The following is an 18,695-nucleotide window of genomic DNA, read 5'->3' on the forward strand; positions in this document are numbered from 1 at the left end:
CTGGGGCATCAAGGGGGGGATTCATAGATCATGTCAGGTTTTGATCGTTTTTCACGGAGACCAGTAGGCATGTGCTGTGCTTAAATGAATCGCTGAGATGCATTGAATACAGCAGCCTTTATTTCATCTCTGAGCCGCTGCTATCTGGGTGTTTCTTCTCCGCTCACAGATGGAACAGAGGGGCAGTGCTGCTACCGCTGTAGATTACATGATGTCAAAGGGCAGTTTTGATATCATCAAATTTAAAAAGAAATTTCCATCATATGTCGGGACAAATGTGTGGTGGAGTGTCCCACGTGCCTAAGGGTTTCTGTGTAAAATAAAGGTACCATAGATCTCGTAGGCCACATGTTCACTGTGCCAGTTGACTGATTTTGTTGCAGTGGTACTAAGACATTTTCTCAAGCAAGAGTAGTAGTAGTTCAACATAATTCTACTTAAGTAAAGTAAAAAGTGGCTGACCAAGTTATTACTCAAGTAAGAGTAAAAAAAAAAGTATTCAGTAAGAATAAAATCTACATTTAATATGTTAAAATGTATGCCATTGAACCTAAAAAAACATAAAGTTGGGTACACATTCTGATATTTTAAAGACTAAAATAAAAACAATATTTAAAAAAACAATTACAAAATAGCAGACTGAGGTAGAAAAACACATTTTGAACCTTTTTTTTTCCCAACATGAAACTTATGTACTTACAGCAGCTCATTCACGTTCTTTATTCCGTTAAGTTACTACAGGTGGGTACAGTAGCCAAAAATGTTACTGAACTAGGAGTAGCGATACTTCTTAATAAGATTATTAAAGTAAAAGTAAAATGCCACGTTGCCCCACAGACTGTCCAGGAGTTTGCAGAGATCCCTCAGGAGACAATCCGCCACCTCATCAGGAGCATGCCCGGGCGTTGTAGGGAGGAAATATAGGTACGTGGAGGCCACACACTCTACTGAGCCTCATTTTGACTTGTTTTAAAGATGTTACATCAAAGTTGGATCCAACTGTAATGTGTTTTTCCACTTTAATTTTTTAAATGTCCATGGGCTCATAAATCTGATTTTGATTAATAATTTCTGTGTGATCTTGTTGTCAGCACATTCAACTATGTAAAGAAAAAAGTATTTAAGAATATTTCATTCATTCGGATCTAAAATGTGTTAGTGTTCCCTTTATTTTTCAGAGCAGTGTATATAATCTTTAATTTAATTATTTAAAAAATATATGAGGGGCTGGTTTGAAAATTATCTCTACATTAGAATATTACAATACAGTTAACTTCCATTCAAATATTTAAATACAGTGAACATTGTATCTTTATACATGTACTTATTGTTGTATGTTTAGGGTTTGCAACAAAAAAAAAAACTTGTGAAAATCCATTAAGTATTCGGCGAGTTTTGCTTGAATAAAAGCGCTGACAGTTCAATCCTCCTACTATACATATTATGCTGAGCAGAGCTGCCGACCGCCCCAAGATGGTGGCCCCAAATCTCTTATGCGCCCATAGGTGAGAGCAGTTTTCTCTTTATAATGTCTATGGGTGATCATGCTGTCTAGTGAGCTACTAATGGGGAATCTGCTTGTGCAATGTGATTTGAAAGACACTTTGTCCAAAGACTTACTTATTTTGGTGAGCAACTGAAAACTGATGAGCAAAACCAACTCTACAGCAAAATATGGGGAGACATTAATAAAGAAAACAAAAGACTAAAAGTTAGGTAAATACCTGTCTTTGTGAGAATGACTTATTATAACATTGAAAAGAAAATATTACTTGTTTTCTTATAATATTATTTAAAATGTTTAGTTGTCCTAAATGACTCAAAAACATTAGTTCTAGTCATCACAGGTTAACTTTCTAATACAGAAGTCATTTATATCATTATTTAATTGCAAAGATTTTAAAGTTGTTTTTTATACTTGTACACTTATGGAAGACTATCTGAGGTTTATTAATTAACTATTCTATCGAACCACACAGAGAACACGCAGGCCCAATGATTGGCTCAGGAACCAGGAAGTAAAGACGGGCTACACACTGCACTGATTTAGTCCTTGACCGTACCTCTTGGTATGAAATGAGAAAAACGTGACTAAGACTAAGACTATTGATGGACGCGACAAATGAGAATGATTTAGGTTGATTTTACAGTAAATATCTTACTTATAGCTCCTTTAAATTATAAGTCTGCCTTAAGTAATCAGAGTATCATTAAACTGTTTCAGGACTGAGTCAAGTGTTCTCTTCATTGCAAATCAATGTATGGTAATCTGGATAAAAGCTGAAAATTAATAAAGAAGGATGTATCTTCTGACAGTTTGTTCAAAGGGTGCAACATGTGTGTTCTGGTTCAGGCAAATACTGATGAGGATAAACACCCATTTTGCTGATTCAGTCTGCCGATGCATGAGGACGGGAGGTAAGGTATCTCCTGTTAGACGGCGGCAGCTGTTTGCTGACATATAGACTGACGAGATGGATATGTGAATAATACACTGTGATAACATAAACCAATGATGGATGTGGGCAGCAGCTGGGAATCAATACTGGTGGTTGTATCAAAGATGTTGAAAAAAACGAAATAACATTGTCATTGACTGAACTGAGAGCTGTGGGCAGAGCTAGGACTTCAGACCAGTGAGTTACAATATGTTGACTCTTGAGATCTATTCTGAATTACCAAGCCAGTATGTGACAGTTTAGAAAAAACACTAAGATCCTGACAGAGCAGATAAATGTGCACAAAGACAGTCTCAGGCCCTCCTGAGCCCTCTGGTTGACAGAAAATGTACTGCACCTAAAGAAACATCGCTACAGCCACCAAGCAGTACTGCAGGCTAAAAAAGAGAGCACATTTAAATATTGAAACTGTATACACATAACAAATAATTACCTTTTCTTAGAAGGTAATACCATTTTTGGAACCAAATTTCAACCGATACACCCCAAATTGTTGTCAAGTTTGGATGACAAAAACACATAGAAAACTAACTTAGATTTGTTGGAGCAACACTTTACCAAAAAAGGCAAAACTGACTTTCTAGCAATTGTTTGAAAACATGTAGGCGTGAAAATAAAGCAACATCAGTGTCAAACAGTCTGTGCATTATGTCATATCTTTGCTCCTCAATCCATCTGCAGCTGCTCAGTTAGGAAACTGGAGCCCACTGTCATGCCTATTTCTCAAGTTAACATCTCATATGCAAGATCAACATGAGACATGTCTCCATGTCAATAAAAACATTCATAGAATCTGACATTTGTACGTTATAAAATAAACACAGCTTACGATTTTAGTAAATGCTTACAAATGGCTTCAAATACCTTCCCATAAGTGTAACTCTACGTGTAGTAAAAGTAGTAAATTGAGGAAGTGTCAGTTTCCATGACCTATTATTCTTCTTCCCTCAGCAAGTGTTACTACATAGCCTCGGCAGCAAGCCAAACATGATTCAGGAATTCAAAGAGCTTTCAAACTGTTATTTCAAGAGTCAAGAAGCTTTATTGTCTTTATTTTCTTTGTCATTATGTGTTAACATAATGTTGATGAGGGACACACCAGCTCAGAATGCACATAATTACATGTATCATGCAAACACAACAAGACATGATTTAACTGTTGATTGTACTGGCCAACAACAACAATCCCTGAGCGGTTTAATGGACACCTTTCCAAGTCAAAAAGATAGCAGTCTGTGCAATAAATGTAGTTGCAAAAATTGTGCAATTTGCATGGATGTCTAAATAGACAGACTCTAACAGACTGAAGTGTGTGAATGCACATTTGCAAGTGAGAGACAGTATAACCTGTTTAATCACACTAGTGCATTTGTAACATCTCCTAATGTTCTCCAATTTACACTATTTGTTGTTATTTCAACTTTTAACTTTTTGTTCTCTGTCTTTTTTCTCTTCATAGTAGGTACACCTGGTCAGGCGTTCTTTTAGTTGTGACATCATCCAGGTGAGTCAGATCACCCGCTATTACCATATAACATAGAAAGGATTCCTGGATCAATGTGTGCTTCTGTGGTTTTTGTGTCTCTGCCGTGTCTTCTTTAACTCCCAGTCGGTCACAGCAGATGACCGTTCACACTGAGCCTGGTTTTTCTTGAGGTTTTCCTTCCTGTGAAAGGGGAGTTTTCCTCTCCACTGTCGCTTCTTGCATGCTCAGTATGAGACATTTCTGCAAAGCCATTAACAATGCAGACAACAATCCGCTGTTGCTCTACCCTCTTTCATGAGGAGTAAATGTTGCTTGTCAAGACTTTATGCAATCTACTGGGTTTCCTTAGATTGGAAACTTTTTGACCAATCTGTATGATTTGATTCAATTTGACTTTGTAAAGTGCCTTGAGATGACATGTGTTGTGAATTGCCGCTATACAAATAAAATTGAATTGAATTTCACATTATTGAATCCAGTACCGCGGTAGTTCAAAATACTTGGGCCGTGGCGCTCCTTGATAGACGACCAGTAATCCCTTTTTAACTTTTTAAGCCTCTTCTGGCACTGCTTTTCTATTGACTGATAGCTAGCAGTGGCAAAAAGCTTGTATAAGTCTTTAATTACTTTTTGTTTTGGATTCTTAAGTCCAGCTCCCATTGTATTTTCTCTTCAGCTACCAAGCAGTGTTTGCACCTTGGACCACGTTGTTGATTTCAATGCTTCTATTTCCTTTAAAAGTCAGAATACACTCAGTCGCTGTTGTATATGATAATGGTAAATGGACTGAATTCAAACAGTCAAGATACATACAGAGATTTTTGTTGCTTGGTGCCTTGGAAAATTAAGAAATGATATGTGGATACACCATGTAGCCTAAGATTTTTTTAGAAAAAAGCAGCAAAAATTGATCACTGGAGAGTTTGCTCAATGCCATGACATGTTCCATGGACTACAAATTACAAAAACAGAGTGGGTCGCTTGGTGTTTTTTTGTGTCACATCCATAGTTATCTCATTGGTTCTAACCTGTTGACGCTGGCCCTGTTAGTCCCACTTTTGAAAATGAGCTCTACCACCTCCTTTCCAGACTGATACACAGTGTATACAGACTATGTAAGTCTGGCTGGCAAGGCCAGCTTTAACCACTTAATGTCTGGATTAGTGTAACTGTTTTGATTGGAGTTAGCCACGCCTCTTATTTTATCTCATCTTAAATGCTATTGTTTAATCCTGTTCTCTATTATATAGACCTTTTTATACAGCAGTTTGGTCAGCTGTTATGTTGTTTTGACGTGCATTAGAAATATAGTGATATGATATAGTAACAGGAATAAATCAAAGTGCAAAGACTACATGAATGAATGAAGAAACGAATACACAAATATATGAATTAAATTGGCAAAGGCAAGAGAACATAAGCAAAAGGGAAATGTTAAAAACAGACAAGATAGAAAACCAGAAACTCAAACCCCTAAGAATCATAACAGAATATTGTTTACTTTTAGTATTTCCTGTCCTGAAAAACAATGCATGTAAAAACATTGTGGCACAAAACACATGCTTGCCACAAAGAGAAATAAATATTTTTCTAAACTCATGTGTGATGTAATACTTTTTAAACAAGTCTTACCTGGTGTGGAACTGACTATTTGAATGTTATTATAAACCTTGTTTTGACAAAAGGATATTTGCTATTTTCTGATGTTGGTTTCATGTTAAGTGGGAGGATTTTATTTATGATACCCAAACAGACACAAGAAGAAAAACAAGAAGACATACCAACAAAGAATTGAAGAAGATATGACCATTTGAATGTTGACACGCTGAAAAGAAGATTACTGAGAAAACAGGCTTCAAAGAGTCAAATAGTCCTGAATATCGCCTTTAACAGACATATTATGGCAACAACAAAACACCGCTATGTTGGTTAGTATCTGTCGGAGAGACTCGATATGATGATGCATTGATTTTTTTACCACAACCCTGAAGGATTGGCAAGAAATCTCAGTGTTGGATACAAACTTATAGCCGAGAGGAGTTTACTATGGAATCTGACCAAAGACACATGTGTGCGCTCCACATTTCCTCGGTGGTAAGAAACCAAAACTTGAAAGTCCAGACCTAACATTGACGAATGCGACGTTTGTGCAGGTAGGCTACGTTTATTTGTCATTTTCTCAGTGGAATGAAAACACATAGTCCACTTATTATATGGTAAGTCACTTTAGGATTGTTTTTCTCTAAAGTCACTTGCAAGTTTCGTGAGTCGGCGGTTTAAGTTTCCACCACCCACCCCCACCCGTTCAGTGCATGTCAATACAGGGTCCAGATCAACTCACAGCACTTTTAGTTCATGTAAACATAATTTACAGCTCTACATTACAATATGTGTTAGATCTGTGCATTGAACAAACATCTTTCAACTGTCCAGAAAATTACAAAACTATTAACGGGGACACATAGATAAATACAAAACACTAAGTAAAAATGTGAAACACTTGTAAATGTCAAACAGTTTAAGTTTTTTTTATCTATGTGTTTTTTTCTCTTCATGCACAGTGGTATCTTTAATAGCTTGTTCTGTTTTTTAAAGGAACATTTCAAAAAGTGTTTTATGGGCACTTGTTAAGATAACATTTCTCTTTGCCACTACAAAACAAAGAAATCCAATATCCACATATAGCAGCAATCCATCACCGAATAGAAAGAGATTATGCACTTCTAGTAGTTTGAGTGTTGGTGATCAATGTTTGTGGCTGCTCAGAATGCATGTATGAATAAAGGTGTTCACATCTATACGCTACATTTTTCATACTAATAAGCTAAGCCCACAGTTGAAACACGAGAAATTTGTATTTTCTATGTCTTGTGTTACATTAAAAACACCTAACAAAATAATCTGTCACTTAAATCATGTTTTGAAATTAAAAAAGAAGGTTGAATAATACATGGCTTTAATTTCAGTATGATGCATCATAATATATTTCTTTAAAACTTCTCAAAATCACCTCATGTCCGATGATTCCCATGCCCTCCACACACTTTCAGCTGCTAAATAATTCATCCATTCCCAAGAGAAAGTTTGCTGTAAGTCCAAATCTTTCTTGATCTTCCTCATCTTCGGTTAACATCAGCCAAGGCTGGACAATATGGCTTAAATATAAAATCTCAGATTTTATCATACCAAATCTGATTTTAATTTTTGCTCCTAGTATTAAACAAGGTAGTTTGAAGTTAAACTTCAAACTAACTTGAAAAGAAGTAAACAAATATATAGTGTACCATCTTAACATTAAATAAAGTTTCCTTTTTGCAACATTTTGACAATACATTTTCCTAAACATAAGAGATAACATATAAATAATTATATTGAAATTGAGGTAGCTCTTGCTGAGAGTACACTTTTTCAGTGTATCATGCATTGCTGATGGGAGACTTGGCTCTGCTGGAGCAGCTCAGCTCCACCCAGCTACCTGCTGACACCAAACCTGATGGACTGATGGATGCTGAGGTGTCTTTAGGAGCATCTGAGGAAAATGGGACACACATTAACTTTACTGATCAGAAACAGCTGAACCATGACGTGCTGACAGGATCACTTTTGTCTCTGCTGTCTTGTTTCCTCCATTCTGGCGGAACAGCTGATGCTGTATCCATCTTGTGTGTCTGCCAGAGTGACACACATGAGAAGCCTGTTGTGTAATTATACACTGTTTAAAGTTATTTACTGTTCAATAAATAACTCTCTGTCTGTTAAGTATTGTCCGATGGATATCAGCTCTAAAGCTGATATCAGGACCATAGTTGAAAGGGATGAGTCGAGCACTGGCGATCTTTTAACAGAAAAGTCTGCACACACATAGAATAAGGAGTGACAATTTCTCTTCAAGAATTTATTACAGAAATAAAATGAACATCCAGAAAACATTACTATATAATGCTGTTTATCTGAATTAACACTATATTTCAATCAAAAAAATCCTTACGATAGTGCTATATTTTCTTTTAATGATTGTTAAAAGTGATTTTATATTTGAATAAACTTAGGCTCACGCTTACTATTGTGCTTTGCAGATGATGCCACCAAAAAAAGAAAGAAGACATAAGGAGCTATTTCAACACTCAGACAGTAAGTACCATAGGATACCATACCATACCATACCAGCTTTATTTATAAAGCACTTTAAAACAACCACAGTTGATACAAAGTGCTGTACAATCCAAAAACACAACAAAATAAAAATAATTATAATTAAAAGTAGTTTGAAAAATAAGACATATACTTTAAACTAGATCTCGCTGGTGTTGAAAGCCAAGTTAAATAGATGGGTTTTAAGACGAGCTTTAAAAGTGGACAGAGAAGGGGCCTCTCTGACCTGCAAAGGTAAGTCATTCCATAATTTGGGGCCCATAACAGAGAAAGCCCTGTCCCCTCTGAGCTTCCTTTTTGTTCTCGGTACCTCCAAGAGAAGCTGATTTGCTGACCTGAGAGACTGATGGGGTATGTGGAGTTGAAGAAGCTCAGTGAGGTAAGCCGGGGCAAGATTATGCAATGATTTAAAAACAAACATAAGAATTTTAAAATGAATCCTAATCCTAATAGGATGATATAAAAGGTTGTGTTACATTTAATCCTATAATACTAAAAACACACTTGTATAATAGTAGCATTATATGATTATAGGAAACACAGATCCAGTAATAATGATGCAGGGCAGCTTGAAGGTGAAGCTGTTGGCCCTTCAGTGATTCAGGTGATGTCTAATTGATTTTAATTACAAATTAAGTAGCAGCTTTTTATTTATATACAATATAAATATCAATTTGTATTTGATATGGCTGAAGTTAGGAAACTCAAACAATGAGTGGTGATGTTGCAGCACAGTCCGAACCTTCAGGGCTTCAGACGAGAGTTTATTTTTGTTCAGTATGAGTAATTGGATTCTGTGATCTCTTTTGGAGCTCATAAATGATGACACATTAATTTTAGTATAGTTTGCTTGATTTACATGTTTGTTTGGTTGATTAATTGCACATAGGAAACTCAAGAATCAAGGCAGGACAGTATAGAGGAGTCTGAGGGAGATGTTCCTGGACAATCAGGGCTTCAGGTGAGGTTGTTAATGTAACTGCTTTAATAATGAAGGAATGGCCTTTTGTAAGAGCTTGTAGTTAATTTGTTAGCTAGTGTGAAAACAGAGTTGTATGATTTTCTTTGCTCTTTAGGGGACAGCCAGTTTGAGTGAAGGTAGACCTCAAGAGAGTCAGTGTAGTGTCCTGGACATGGGCAGTAAGCCATACCAGCCGGATTCAAAGTTTGTTGAAGTGCAACAACTTAAAAACAAGACATTCAGATTCCAGACAAAGTGGTACCTTCAGTTTACATGGCTGCATTATAGCCCTACACTAAAAAAAGTTCTGTGTTTTGAATGTGTCAAAGCATACACCATCAAAAAAAAAAAAAACACACTGGAGAAAAAGAATTACCCTACTTTTAAAAAAATAGGAGCATGCATATTGCATAGGACCAATGACATCAAAATGAAACTTGAGACCAGTAGTGTCCCTACCAAAGTTGAAATCAAACCTACGCCCTTGATGCAAAAACAGAATCAAGGTCATGTTTCTTATCTTACAAAACAGCATCACCTTTTCATCACTTGGGCGTAGAGATTCTCTGGACTTTCAGCTGACTGTTTTAAGGAGTTTTCTGCCCCTGACACTTTGACCTGTGAGTACACCGTCTCCTGCTGTTCGTTGCCTTTCACGGGCCCAGAAGAAGCTTCAGAAATCTTTTGGGTGAAGTTCAAGTCTCCATAGTGGAGTTCTCCCTCTGTTGGGTTGGCATCTGACACCTGAACAGCAACATCCACCCCTCTTTGACTCTGTGGGAAGCAATAGAATATTTGTTTTGTTTTGTTTTGACATGCTTATGCAGTAACAAACATGAAACCTCACTGCAGTGCTGCACACAGAATAAGTCCTAACCTGAGTCTGTTGAGGAGTTGAACGTCTGTATTTGCAGCACCTGGAAGACAATAGAATGCTGTCAAATAAAATGTTGCTGTGTTTCAGTTGACAACACAAAGACTGAACAGAGTCAAGACTGATGTGAAACATACAGAAGATAAACTCCAATATAATTCATCAGATTATATTCCAGTTAGCGGAGAATGTTGGTAAAACTAAACGATGACTGAAAATATGAATTAGTATTTTTCAAAGACAATCCAATAGCGAGCGAGGCGCGAGGCGAGCGGAGATAGATGAGAGAGAGAGACAGAACAGACAGACATACACAACAGAGGAGAGTAGAGACATACAGAACAGACACACAGAGAGAGAGAGAGTAGATACATACATGACCGGTGACACAACAGAGAGATAGTAGCTTGATAGATAGATATATAGGACACAGATAGATATATATACACATATAGTATAGACACAACAGCGTATATAGAGATATATATAATATAGTATATTATATGATATATTATACACATATATATATACACATATATATATATTTCAAGCAATTTTCAGAATTGGAATGAAACATGTTAATGCCATGAAATGTTAAACTCTGTCCAATAATGGCTTAATCACAAATCATAACGCCCTGATGTTTACGCCATGTGTAAACAAATGTGTAAATAAATACGTTTTCACCTCAAAATATTTTGTTTGCCTCTAATTAGAAGGGGTGGAGCCAATTTTACATTTTAATAAAGTCGTAAGTTTTATTTAATTTTTCACTCTCTCACACACATCTAATCTTGAGCTTTCACGCCAACAACAATAATTTATATGTATATTTTTGTATGCTGTTTATATCCACGTTAATACACAGTTCTGTTCTTTCTCTCGGTGGGGGCGGTCGCATTTTCTTGCTGCTCCTGCTGCTGCCCCCCCTCCCTGCTGTCCCTACTTTTGCTATGTCTTGTCTTTCTGAGCTCTCTCTTCATATCACCTTAATTCTGAAAACTATGGATCTGGTCAGCTGGTCTCTCAGTGCAATTGATCACATTTCTTTGACGGGAAGGCAGGGAAAAGGGAACCCGTCCTGTCTTGACGGGCCATAGTTCATGGGATAAATCCTACATTCTTGGAACAGATGGAAAATTGTGTTTTTCAATTTTGTCAGTCGAGGACGTTGAAGATATATACATGTTTGGATTCATGATACTCAGATTTATTCTATTTGTATTTGGAGGATATCTGATGTATCTACAACTTCTGAGGTTGTCGGTGGCAATAATGGCCATGATCAGGCTCCCGGACGCATTTGATGCGATCACTAAGGCTGTGAACCAGCAGAACCACAACTTGGATGCGATGGAACACAGGCTGGCTTCGGTGGTTGAACTCAGAGGATAGAGGTAGCATAAAATCTGGATGGGAACGCAGAAAAATCCCCAAAAAATTGGAATATTGGATTCACCACGTGGAGCCAGTGACAAAGGACTTCAAAGCTGACGGAAAATGTGTGCAGCTTGCTCTCAAAACAAAAAGTGTATTTGGATTTCAGCAGAGGTGTCATGTAACGAAGTACAAATACTTTGTTACTGTACTTAAGTACATTTTTTAGGTATCTATACTTTACTCCATTACTTATTTTTCTTCCTACTTCTTACTTCTACTCATTATATTTTCACACAAGTATCTGTACTTTCTATTCCTTGCATTTTTAAAAGTTACTCGTTACTCTTGGCTTCAGTTTAAAATTTATAAATATTTATTTCACGTAATGTGTGCCATCCAATGCAGATCATTGCCGCCATCCACACCTAGTGAGAACTAATGTAATTGGATGAGTCATATAACGCAAACACTCATTGGTTAGCTATTCGTCTCTCTCTACGATTAGAGAGCAGCTCAGGAGCGATAGAGAGTAGCGAGCGAGGCGAGAGAGCGCTCGCGAGCCGAGAGCGAGCGATAGCGCGCGAGATAGCGAGGAGCGAGAGAGCTCGCTGAGAGAGAGAGAAGCTCGATACCTCTTCCTCTCTCTCTCTCTCGGCTATCTCTCTCTCTCTCTCTCTCTCTCTCTCTCTCTCTCTCTCTCTCTCTCTCTCTCTCTCTCCACACAAACTACATAGAATGTTTTTGCACCAAAGGGTATAGTTTGCCTTAGATATTTGATGGAACTCACACATTTATGTTCTGGCAATTCTGCAGGATTGAATACTACCTTTGTTTGGAATTGAATTCCAATAAAGTTTGAGAGAGAACATGCTCCTTGAGTGACTTTGTCTTTGACTAATCGGTTAATGATTATGTTGTGTCTTGGGCCACATGTAGAACTAATCAGTGTTTAAATTATGCTTTCAATTCATATAGTGGCATTTTTTTAAAGGTTACTTTATACTTTTATACTTTAAGTAGTTTTTGGAGCACATACTTTTTCACTTTTACTTGAGTAAAGAGGTCAAGTTGATACTTCAACTTTTACCAGAGTGTTTTTAAACTGCAGTATCTATACTTCTACTTAAGTAACAAATGTGTGTACTTTTGACACCACTGGATTTTAGCTTCCCCACTTATTAAAAAACTCCCCTGGATATTATGGCGGGAAGGCCCAGAACTACTCCCTCCCCACTCCCTCCTCCCCCCGCGGACACCTGTGGATTCATTCAGAACTGTGACACTGGCTGAAAAACTTTCCATCATATAAAGGGCAATGGCCTCTGGGCAGCGTTCATGGACAAACTACACACACTCACTCACACACACACAGAACTGTTGCTCAAATACTACATGGGACTCACACTGCGACACCAATGCCTCCAGTGTAGCCCTCTGCTAGAATGTTGTCTCGTCATATGTGCTTTTCTCGAAATTTTGTTGTTTTTTAATATCTCAAACTGTACCCTTTAAGCGTAAAGTGTGAAATATGCCTTTTTCTTCTCCCTCCCCAAATATGGCTCCTATCTTTCCGCAGAGTTAAAAGGCAGCGCCCTATGGAAACCACGTCAGGCGGGGTCCTTGGCAGTTTGGAAGAATGTGCCTAACGGCAGCGTTCTTTGGCAACGCATGGCCTCAGTTGACCGTTCCGCCCAAATGTATGTGATGCACGTTTGTACTGGAACAGTAATTTCGATTACAGTACAAATTGTACTTTACAATAAAGACTGATTGATTGATTGAGGGGTTTTTTAAAGCCTGGAAAAAAGTTTTAAATTTCCAGGTAATTCCAGAGTCTTACATTTTTCTTGCAACTGGGGCAGGAGCTTAATAGCCTTGAAGAGACTGTTTGCACAGCTTCATGTACTGACACTGTAACTCCAGGGTACTTCGTTTAGCAATGTGATTCAGCCTTAGTTTGTTAAATATAAAGACAACAAATTAATAAGCATTAAATGTGGTTTATGGGTTGGGTTTCTGCAATATTATCAGTGTGTAAAAACTCATCTTCAGAACCAATCTCTGTTCAAAATGGTGATCTGCCCCATGTAGAAGTCCCAGAGAATTTCAGTTTTCTTGCAAGCCCCCCTCCCCTATTCAAGTTTGTGTATTCACTCTACCTTGCTAACTATCCCAATTGTAATGCAAATAACCTGTGACGGGTCCTAGTTCCTGAGCTGAGAACAGGTCAATAGCCATGCTTTTCCAACCAGGCAAGGCAGAGCCTATTTATATTGTCCATTCCCCAACAGACTAATTTATATTATAAAGCTCACTATGTGAAAGAAAGAGCAACTTAGAGAATAATAGTGTTTTGTCTTGTCTCGTCTTTTTATGTCATTCAACATTTCAGCTTAGAAAATGACAAACAGTATGACTTCAGTATTGGAGTAACATTTATTTCATCCAAGGAAAAGCACTACATATAAAGCTACAATTGTCCCATTTAGCAGTTTCCACAAACTCAAAGTGAGTCCTTCCTGCATTTGCGACAGGTATACTTTGTGCAGTGCACACAACGCTCAGTGCTGTGGTTCCTGTTGCAGAGATTGCGCACCTGGCTCTGTGTTGTTTTACCATGAGAACGTCTCTTCATCTCGCAATGCTTTCTTATCTTTTCTTCTTGTATTGCCTTTTCCTGCATAAACCTCTAACAAAGTTCATCAAATTGTCCCTAGTTACAGTCCTGCCCTGGTCCATAAATGGCTCCATCAGTTTCACAACAACGTTCTCAGACAGCCTTTCTCCTGTGGGGTGGGAGGGATCTTTTCCCAAATAGGGGATGGCATTACACATGTATTTTGTGTCCAGATCCACTGCAATCCAAAACTTAATTCCAAATTTATCAGGCTTGGATGCAATGTATTGCAGAAAGGGACAACGAACCTTTGATGGAAATAACTAATCATCAACAGTAACATGTTGCCCTGGACTGTAGGACACACAGTTCTGTACAAACTGTTGCCAGATGTTTGAAATTGCAGCAAATTTGTCCGTTTTCACACGTTCCAAACGAGTGTCTTTGTTGTAGAAGCGCAGATATTTCATTATCAGGGGCGCATTTACCATTAGGCGAAACTAGGCAGTTGCCTAGGGCCCCCAAGTTCCTGGGGGCCCTGATTATCCAGCCAGGCTTTGATAATGATGTTGTTCCACCAGACTGAGAGAGTCCAGCATCATCTACTCTGCTGGTAAGCAGTCAGCACAGTATACTTCCTTAAGATGACCCAGGTCTGGCCAATCAGCTGTCTGATCGTGCACGCTGCTCAATAGTACTGAGAGGACCGCTCCAGTGTGAAGAACAGGATCTTGCCAAGAAATGGAGACTGGGGCAGATTTACTTCCAGCTATTATTTCATTCAAATAAAAAATGGAGAATAGATAAGCAGATCATGGCTTGTCAACTAGAAAAAGGGACAAAAGAAAACATTGAGGAAAACAACAAGAAAAGGTATAAGTGAGGGACAAAATAATAATAGAAAAAATAATGTATATCTGTTCTATTAAAATTTTAGTATCTGTACATAATGGGTATATATACAGTGAGTTCAAGAAGTATTTGATCCCTTGCTGATTTTCTTCGTTTGCCCACTAATAAAGATGTGATCATTCTGCACGTTTAATGGTAGATGTATTCTAACATGGAGAGACAGAATATCACAAAGAAAATCCTGAAAAAAAATCTAAGGAATATATATTAATTAATTTGTATTTCATCGAGGGAAATAAGTATTTGATCCCTCAGTATGCATTAGGAGTTCTGCCTTTCACAGAGCAGTTAGACACTCCCAATCAGCTTGTTACCTGAACTGAAGCAACCTGTTCTCACTACTCACTTGTGTGAAAAACACCTGTTCACAGAATCAGACAATCTGACAGATTTTAAGTCTCCAACATGGGTAAGACCAAAGAGCTGTCTCAGGACCTCAGAGTCAGGATTGTTGACCTCCACAATGCTGGAATGGGCTACAAAAAGATTAGCAAGGTGTTGGATGTGAAAGTAACAACTATTGGTGCAATTGTTAGAAAATTTAAAGAGTATAACATGACCATCACCAGACCTCGGCCTGGTGCTCCAAAAAAGATTTCACCTCGTGGGGTGACAATGCTCCTGAGAACGGTCAGAAATAATCCTGCAACCACTAGTCAGGAGTTGGTAAATGACCTGAAGGCAGCTGGGACCACAGTGTGCAAGGAAACAATTGGCAACACTTTGCGCAACAATGGACTAACATCCTGCAGTGCCCGAAAGGTACCCCTGCTCAAGAAGGCACATGTGGAGGCGCGCCTTAAGTATGCCAATGATCACCTGAAAGATGAACCAAGTTATTGGGAGAAGGTTCTGTGGTCAGACGAGACCAAAATTGAAGTTTTTGGCCTCAACTCTACCCGCCATGTGTGGAGGAAGAAAAATGCTGCCTATGACCCCAAGAACACTGTGCCCACCGTTAAGCATGGAGGTGGAGGCATAATGTTTTGGGGGTGTTTCTCTGCCAAGGGTACAGGGCTACTTCACCGCATCACTGGGAAGATGGATGGAGCCATGTACCGTACAATCCTGAGGGACAACCTCCTCCCCTCTGCCAGGAAGCTGAAAATGGGACGTGGTTGGGTCTTCCAACATGATAACGACCCGAAACACACAGCAAAGGCAACAAAGGATTGGCTCAAGAAACATCACATGAAGGTCATGGAGTGGCCCAGCAAGTCTCCGGACCTCAATCCGATTGAGAATCTATGGAGGGAGCTGAAGGTCAGAGTTGCCAAGCGACAGCCCACCAACCTTCCTGATTTAGAGAGGATCTGCAAAGAAGAGTGTGCCAAAATTCCCCCTGGTGTGTGTGCTAAACTTGTGGTTAACTACAACAAATGTCTCACTGCTGTACTTGCTAACACAGCCTGTGTTTGGCTAGAGGGATCAAATACTTATTTCCCTCAACGAAATACAAATTAATTAATATATATTCCTTAGATTTTTTTTCAGGATTTTCTTTGTGATATTCTGTCTCTCCATGTTAGAATACATCTACCACTAAACGTGCAGAATGATCACATCTTTATTAGTGGGCAAACGAAGAAAATCAGCAAGGGATCAAATACTTCTTGGACTCACTGTATATATATATATATATATATATATATATATATATATATTGTATATATATATATATATATTGTATATATATAGATATATATATATATGTTTATATATATATATATATATATGTTTATATATATATATATATATATTTTTATATATATATATATATATATATATATATATATATATATATATATATATATATATATATATATATATATATATATATATATAAAGGGCTGTCAGTTTTAACGCTATTAACATGTTAACTTTGTTAGACTATCACGCCGAAGAACGCGTCAAAACACACAACGTTCCCTAATGTGTTTTTCCCCGCAGCACTCTACGGACTGTGTTTTCTTTTACCCTCTGCGATTTCCGTATGCTAAAGACGGTAGCATAACAGACACGCGCTCACTGTTTCCAAATCTGCTTATTTTATGAGACTTTGAGCCTCAGACTTTTTCTAAAGTCGCTTGTAAATTTCATGAGTCACAGGTTGCATTTTTTTGGGCTTGTTCCTGAAAGTGAAGTCGCTTATTTGGGCTCTAAAAATAAGTGACGATAAACAGGAGTTATAAAGAGACCTGCTGCACTACAGACACTTTGAGTATAACCAGCTGAAATATCCATCCGCCTCGTAAGGTGCTGGAGCGCATTCCTCCTCTACAAAAATTGAGGCAGTAAAGGCAGAGGGAGCCACTCTGCCCATATTTCCTGTAGTTTAGGGTTTCAGTAACCGGTGATAACGGCTGAAAGTAGATTACGCGGTGCAGATCACCATTTTGAGCAGAGAGTGGTTCTGAAGATGAGTTTTTACACATTGATAACAATGCAGAAACCCAACCCAAACCGTATTTTATTGCGGTTTATGGGTTGGGTTTAATTTTACAATTTAATTTTAAATTGTTGTCTTTGTATTTGACAAACTAAGGCTGAATCCAATTGCCAAATGAAGTACCCTGGAGTTACAGTGTCAGCACATGCAAGTTGTGCTAAACAGTTCTCTTTCAAGGCTATTAAGCTCTGCCCCAGTTGCAAGCAAAGTGTAAGACTCTGGAATGACCTGGACATTTTAAACCTTTTTCCAGGCTTTGAAAAAAAACTGTGTATGAACGTGGATACGTGGCATGAAAAAATATACTGTCATGAAATGATACTGATGAACCCATACACAGCCACACACTGAGCCTTGTTTTTGGAGTTTTATTGAAAGAGAGTGAGTAGTGGAAGGATAACCGGAGGCTTTTCCAGACTGGGGCTGAGTAGAGAAGTGGCAGGAACTGGCAGGCAGACGTAGAAAGCACAGGCAGGCAGACGCAGGGAGCACAGGCTGGCAGACGAAGGAAGCACAGGCTGGCAGACGAAGGAAGCACAGGCTGGCAGATGATGGAAGCACAGGCTGGCAGACGTAGGAAGCACAGGCACGGCTTGGGAGCGCCAGTGTGCTCGGGCTGCGGCTTGGGTGCACTGGGTGGTGCAGACTTGAGAGCAAACCTTGCAGGCTTAAGAGCAGCGGCGAACCCTGCAGACTTGAGTGCGCTGGGCAGCGAACCCTGCAGACTTGAGTGCGCTGGGCGGCGTACCCTGCAGACTTGAGTGCGCTGGGCGGCAAACCCTGCAGACTTTAGTGCGCAGGGCGGAGGCTCGACTGGCGACTTGGGACCAGATGGGAGGCGCCTGCTTTAGAGCCATGGAGGCCTAGGGCGGCTGTTTGAGAGTGCTGGTGGCCTCGGGCAGCTGTTTGAGAGTGCTGGTGGCCTCGGGCAGCTGTTTGAGAGTGTTGGTGGCCTCGGGCGGCTGCTTGATAGCGCTAAAGGACTGGGGCGGTGACTTGGGTGATCAGATGAGGCCGGCGGAGGACAGCCTGGGCACGGCAGGGACCGAGGCAAATGTTGCGGAGGACGACGCCGACAATGCAGAGTCTGGTGCGGGCGTTGCGAAGGCCGCTGGACCCCCTCTCGAGACTTGAAAGCGATGACAGGAGGCGAGTCTTCCTGGACCACCTCACTGGACTACGGAGCACTGGCTGGAGGTGGGTCCCCCTGAACCACCTCACTGGACTGGGGAGCGACGGCTGTAGGCGGGTCCCCCTAGACTGCCTCACTGGACTGGGAAGCGACGGCTGGAGGTGGATCCCCCTGTACCGTCTCACTGGATTGGGGAGCGATGGCTGGAGGGTCCCCCTGGACTGCCTCACTGGACTCGTGAGCGGTGGAGGCTGGCGGGTCCCCCTGGACCCG

The 18,695-nt window shown here is 39.4% G+C and overlaps 1 protein-coding gene across 1 annotated transcript in view; it reads right to left on the reverse strand.

Annotated features, from left to right (window-relative positions):
* Positions 1–9,503: 9,503 nt before the first annotated feature.
* The window catches only part of LOC105920207 (B-cell receptor CD22-like), a 31,596-nt gene continuing 22,404 nt past the window's right edge, over positions 9,504–18,695 (reverse strand). The window contains exons 6-7 of the mRNA XM_036125118.1: positions 9,936–9,975; positions 9,504–9,832 (exon numbers count right to left, since the gene is read on the reverse strand). Of these exons, the coding sequence (XP_035981011.1) occupies positions 9,593–9,832; positions 9,936–9,975 (280 nt within the window). The 3' untranslated portion in view covers positions 9,504–9,592. The remainder of the gene's footprint in view (positions 9,833–9,935; positions 9,976–18,695) is intronic.

The sequence above is a fragment of the Fundulus heteroclitus genome, chromosome 21 (assembly GCF_011125445.2).
Source record: "Fundulus heteroclitus isolate FHET01 chromosome 21, MU-UCD_Fhet_4.1, whole genome shotgun sequence".
Taxonomy (NCBI): domain Eukaryota; kingdom Metazoa; phylum Chordata; class Actinopteri; order Cyprinodontiformes; family Fundulidae; genus Fundulus; species Fundulus heteroclitus.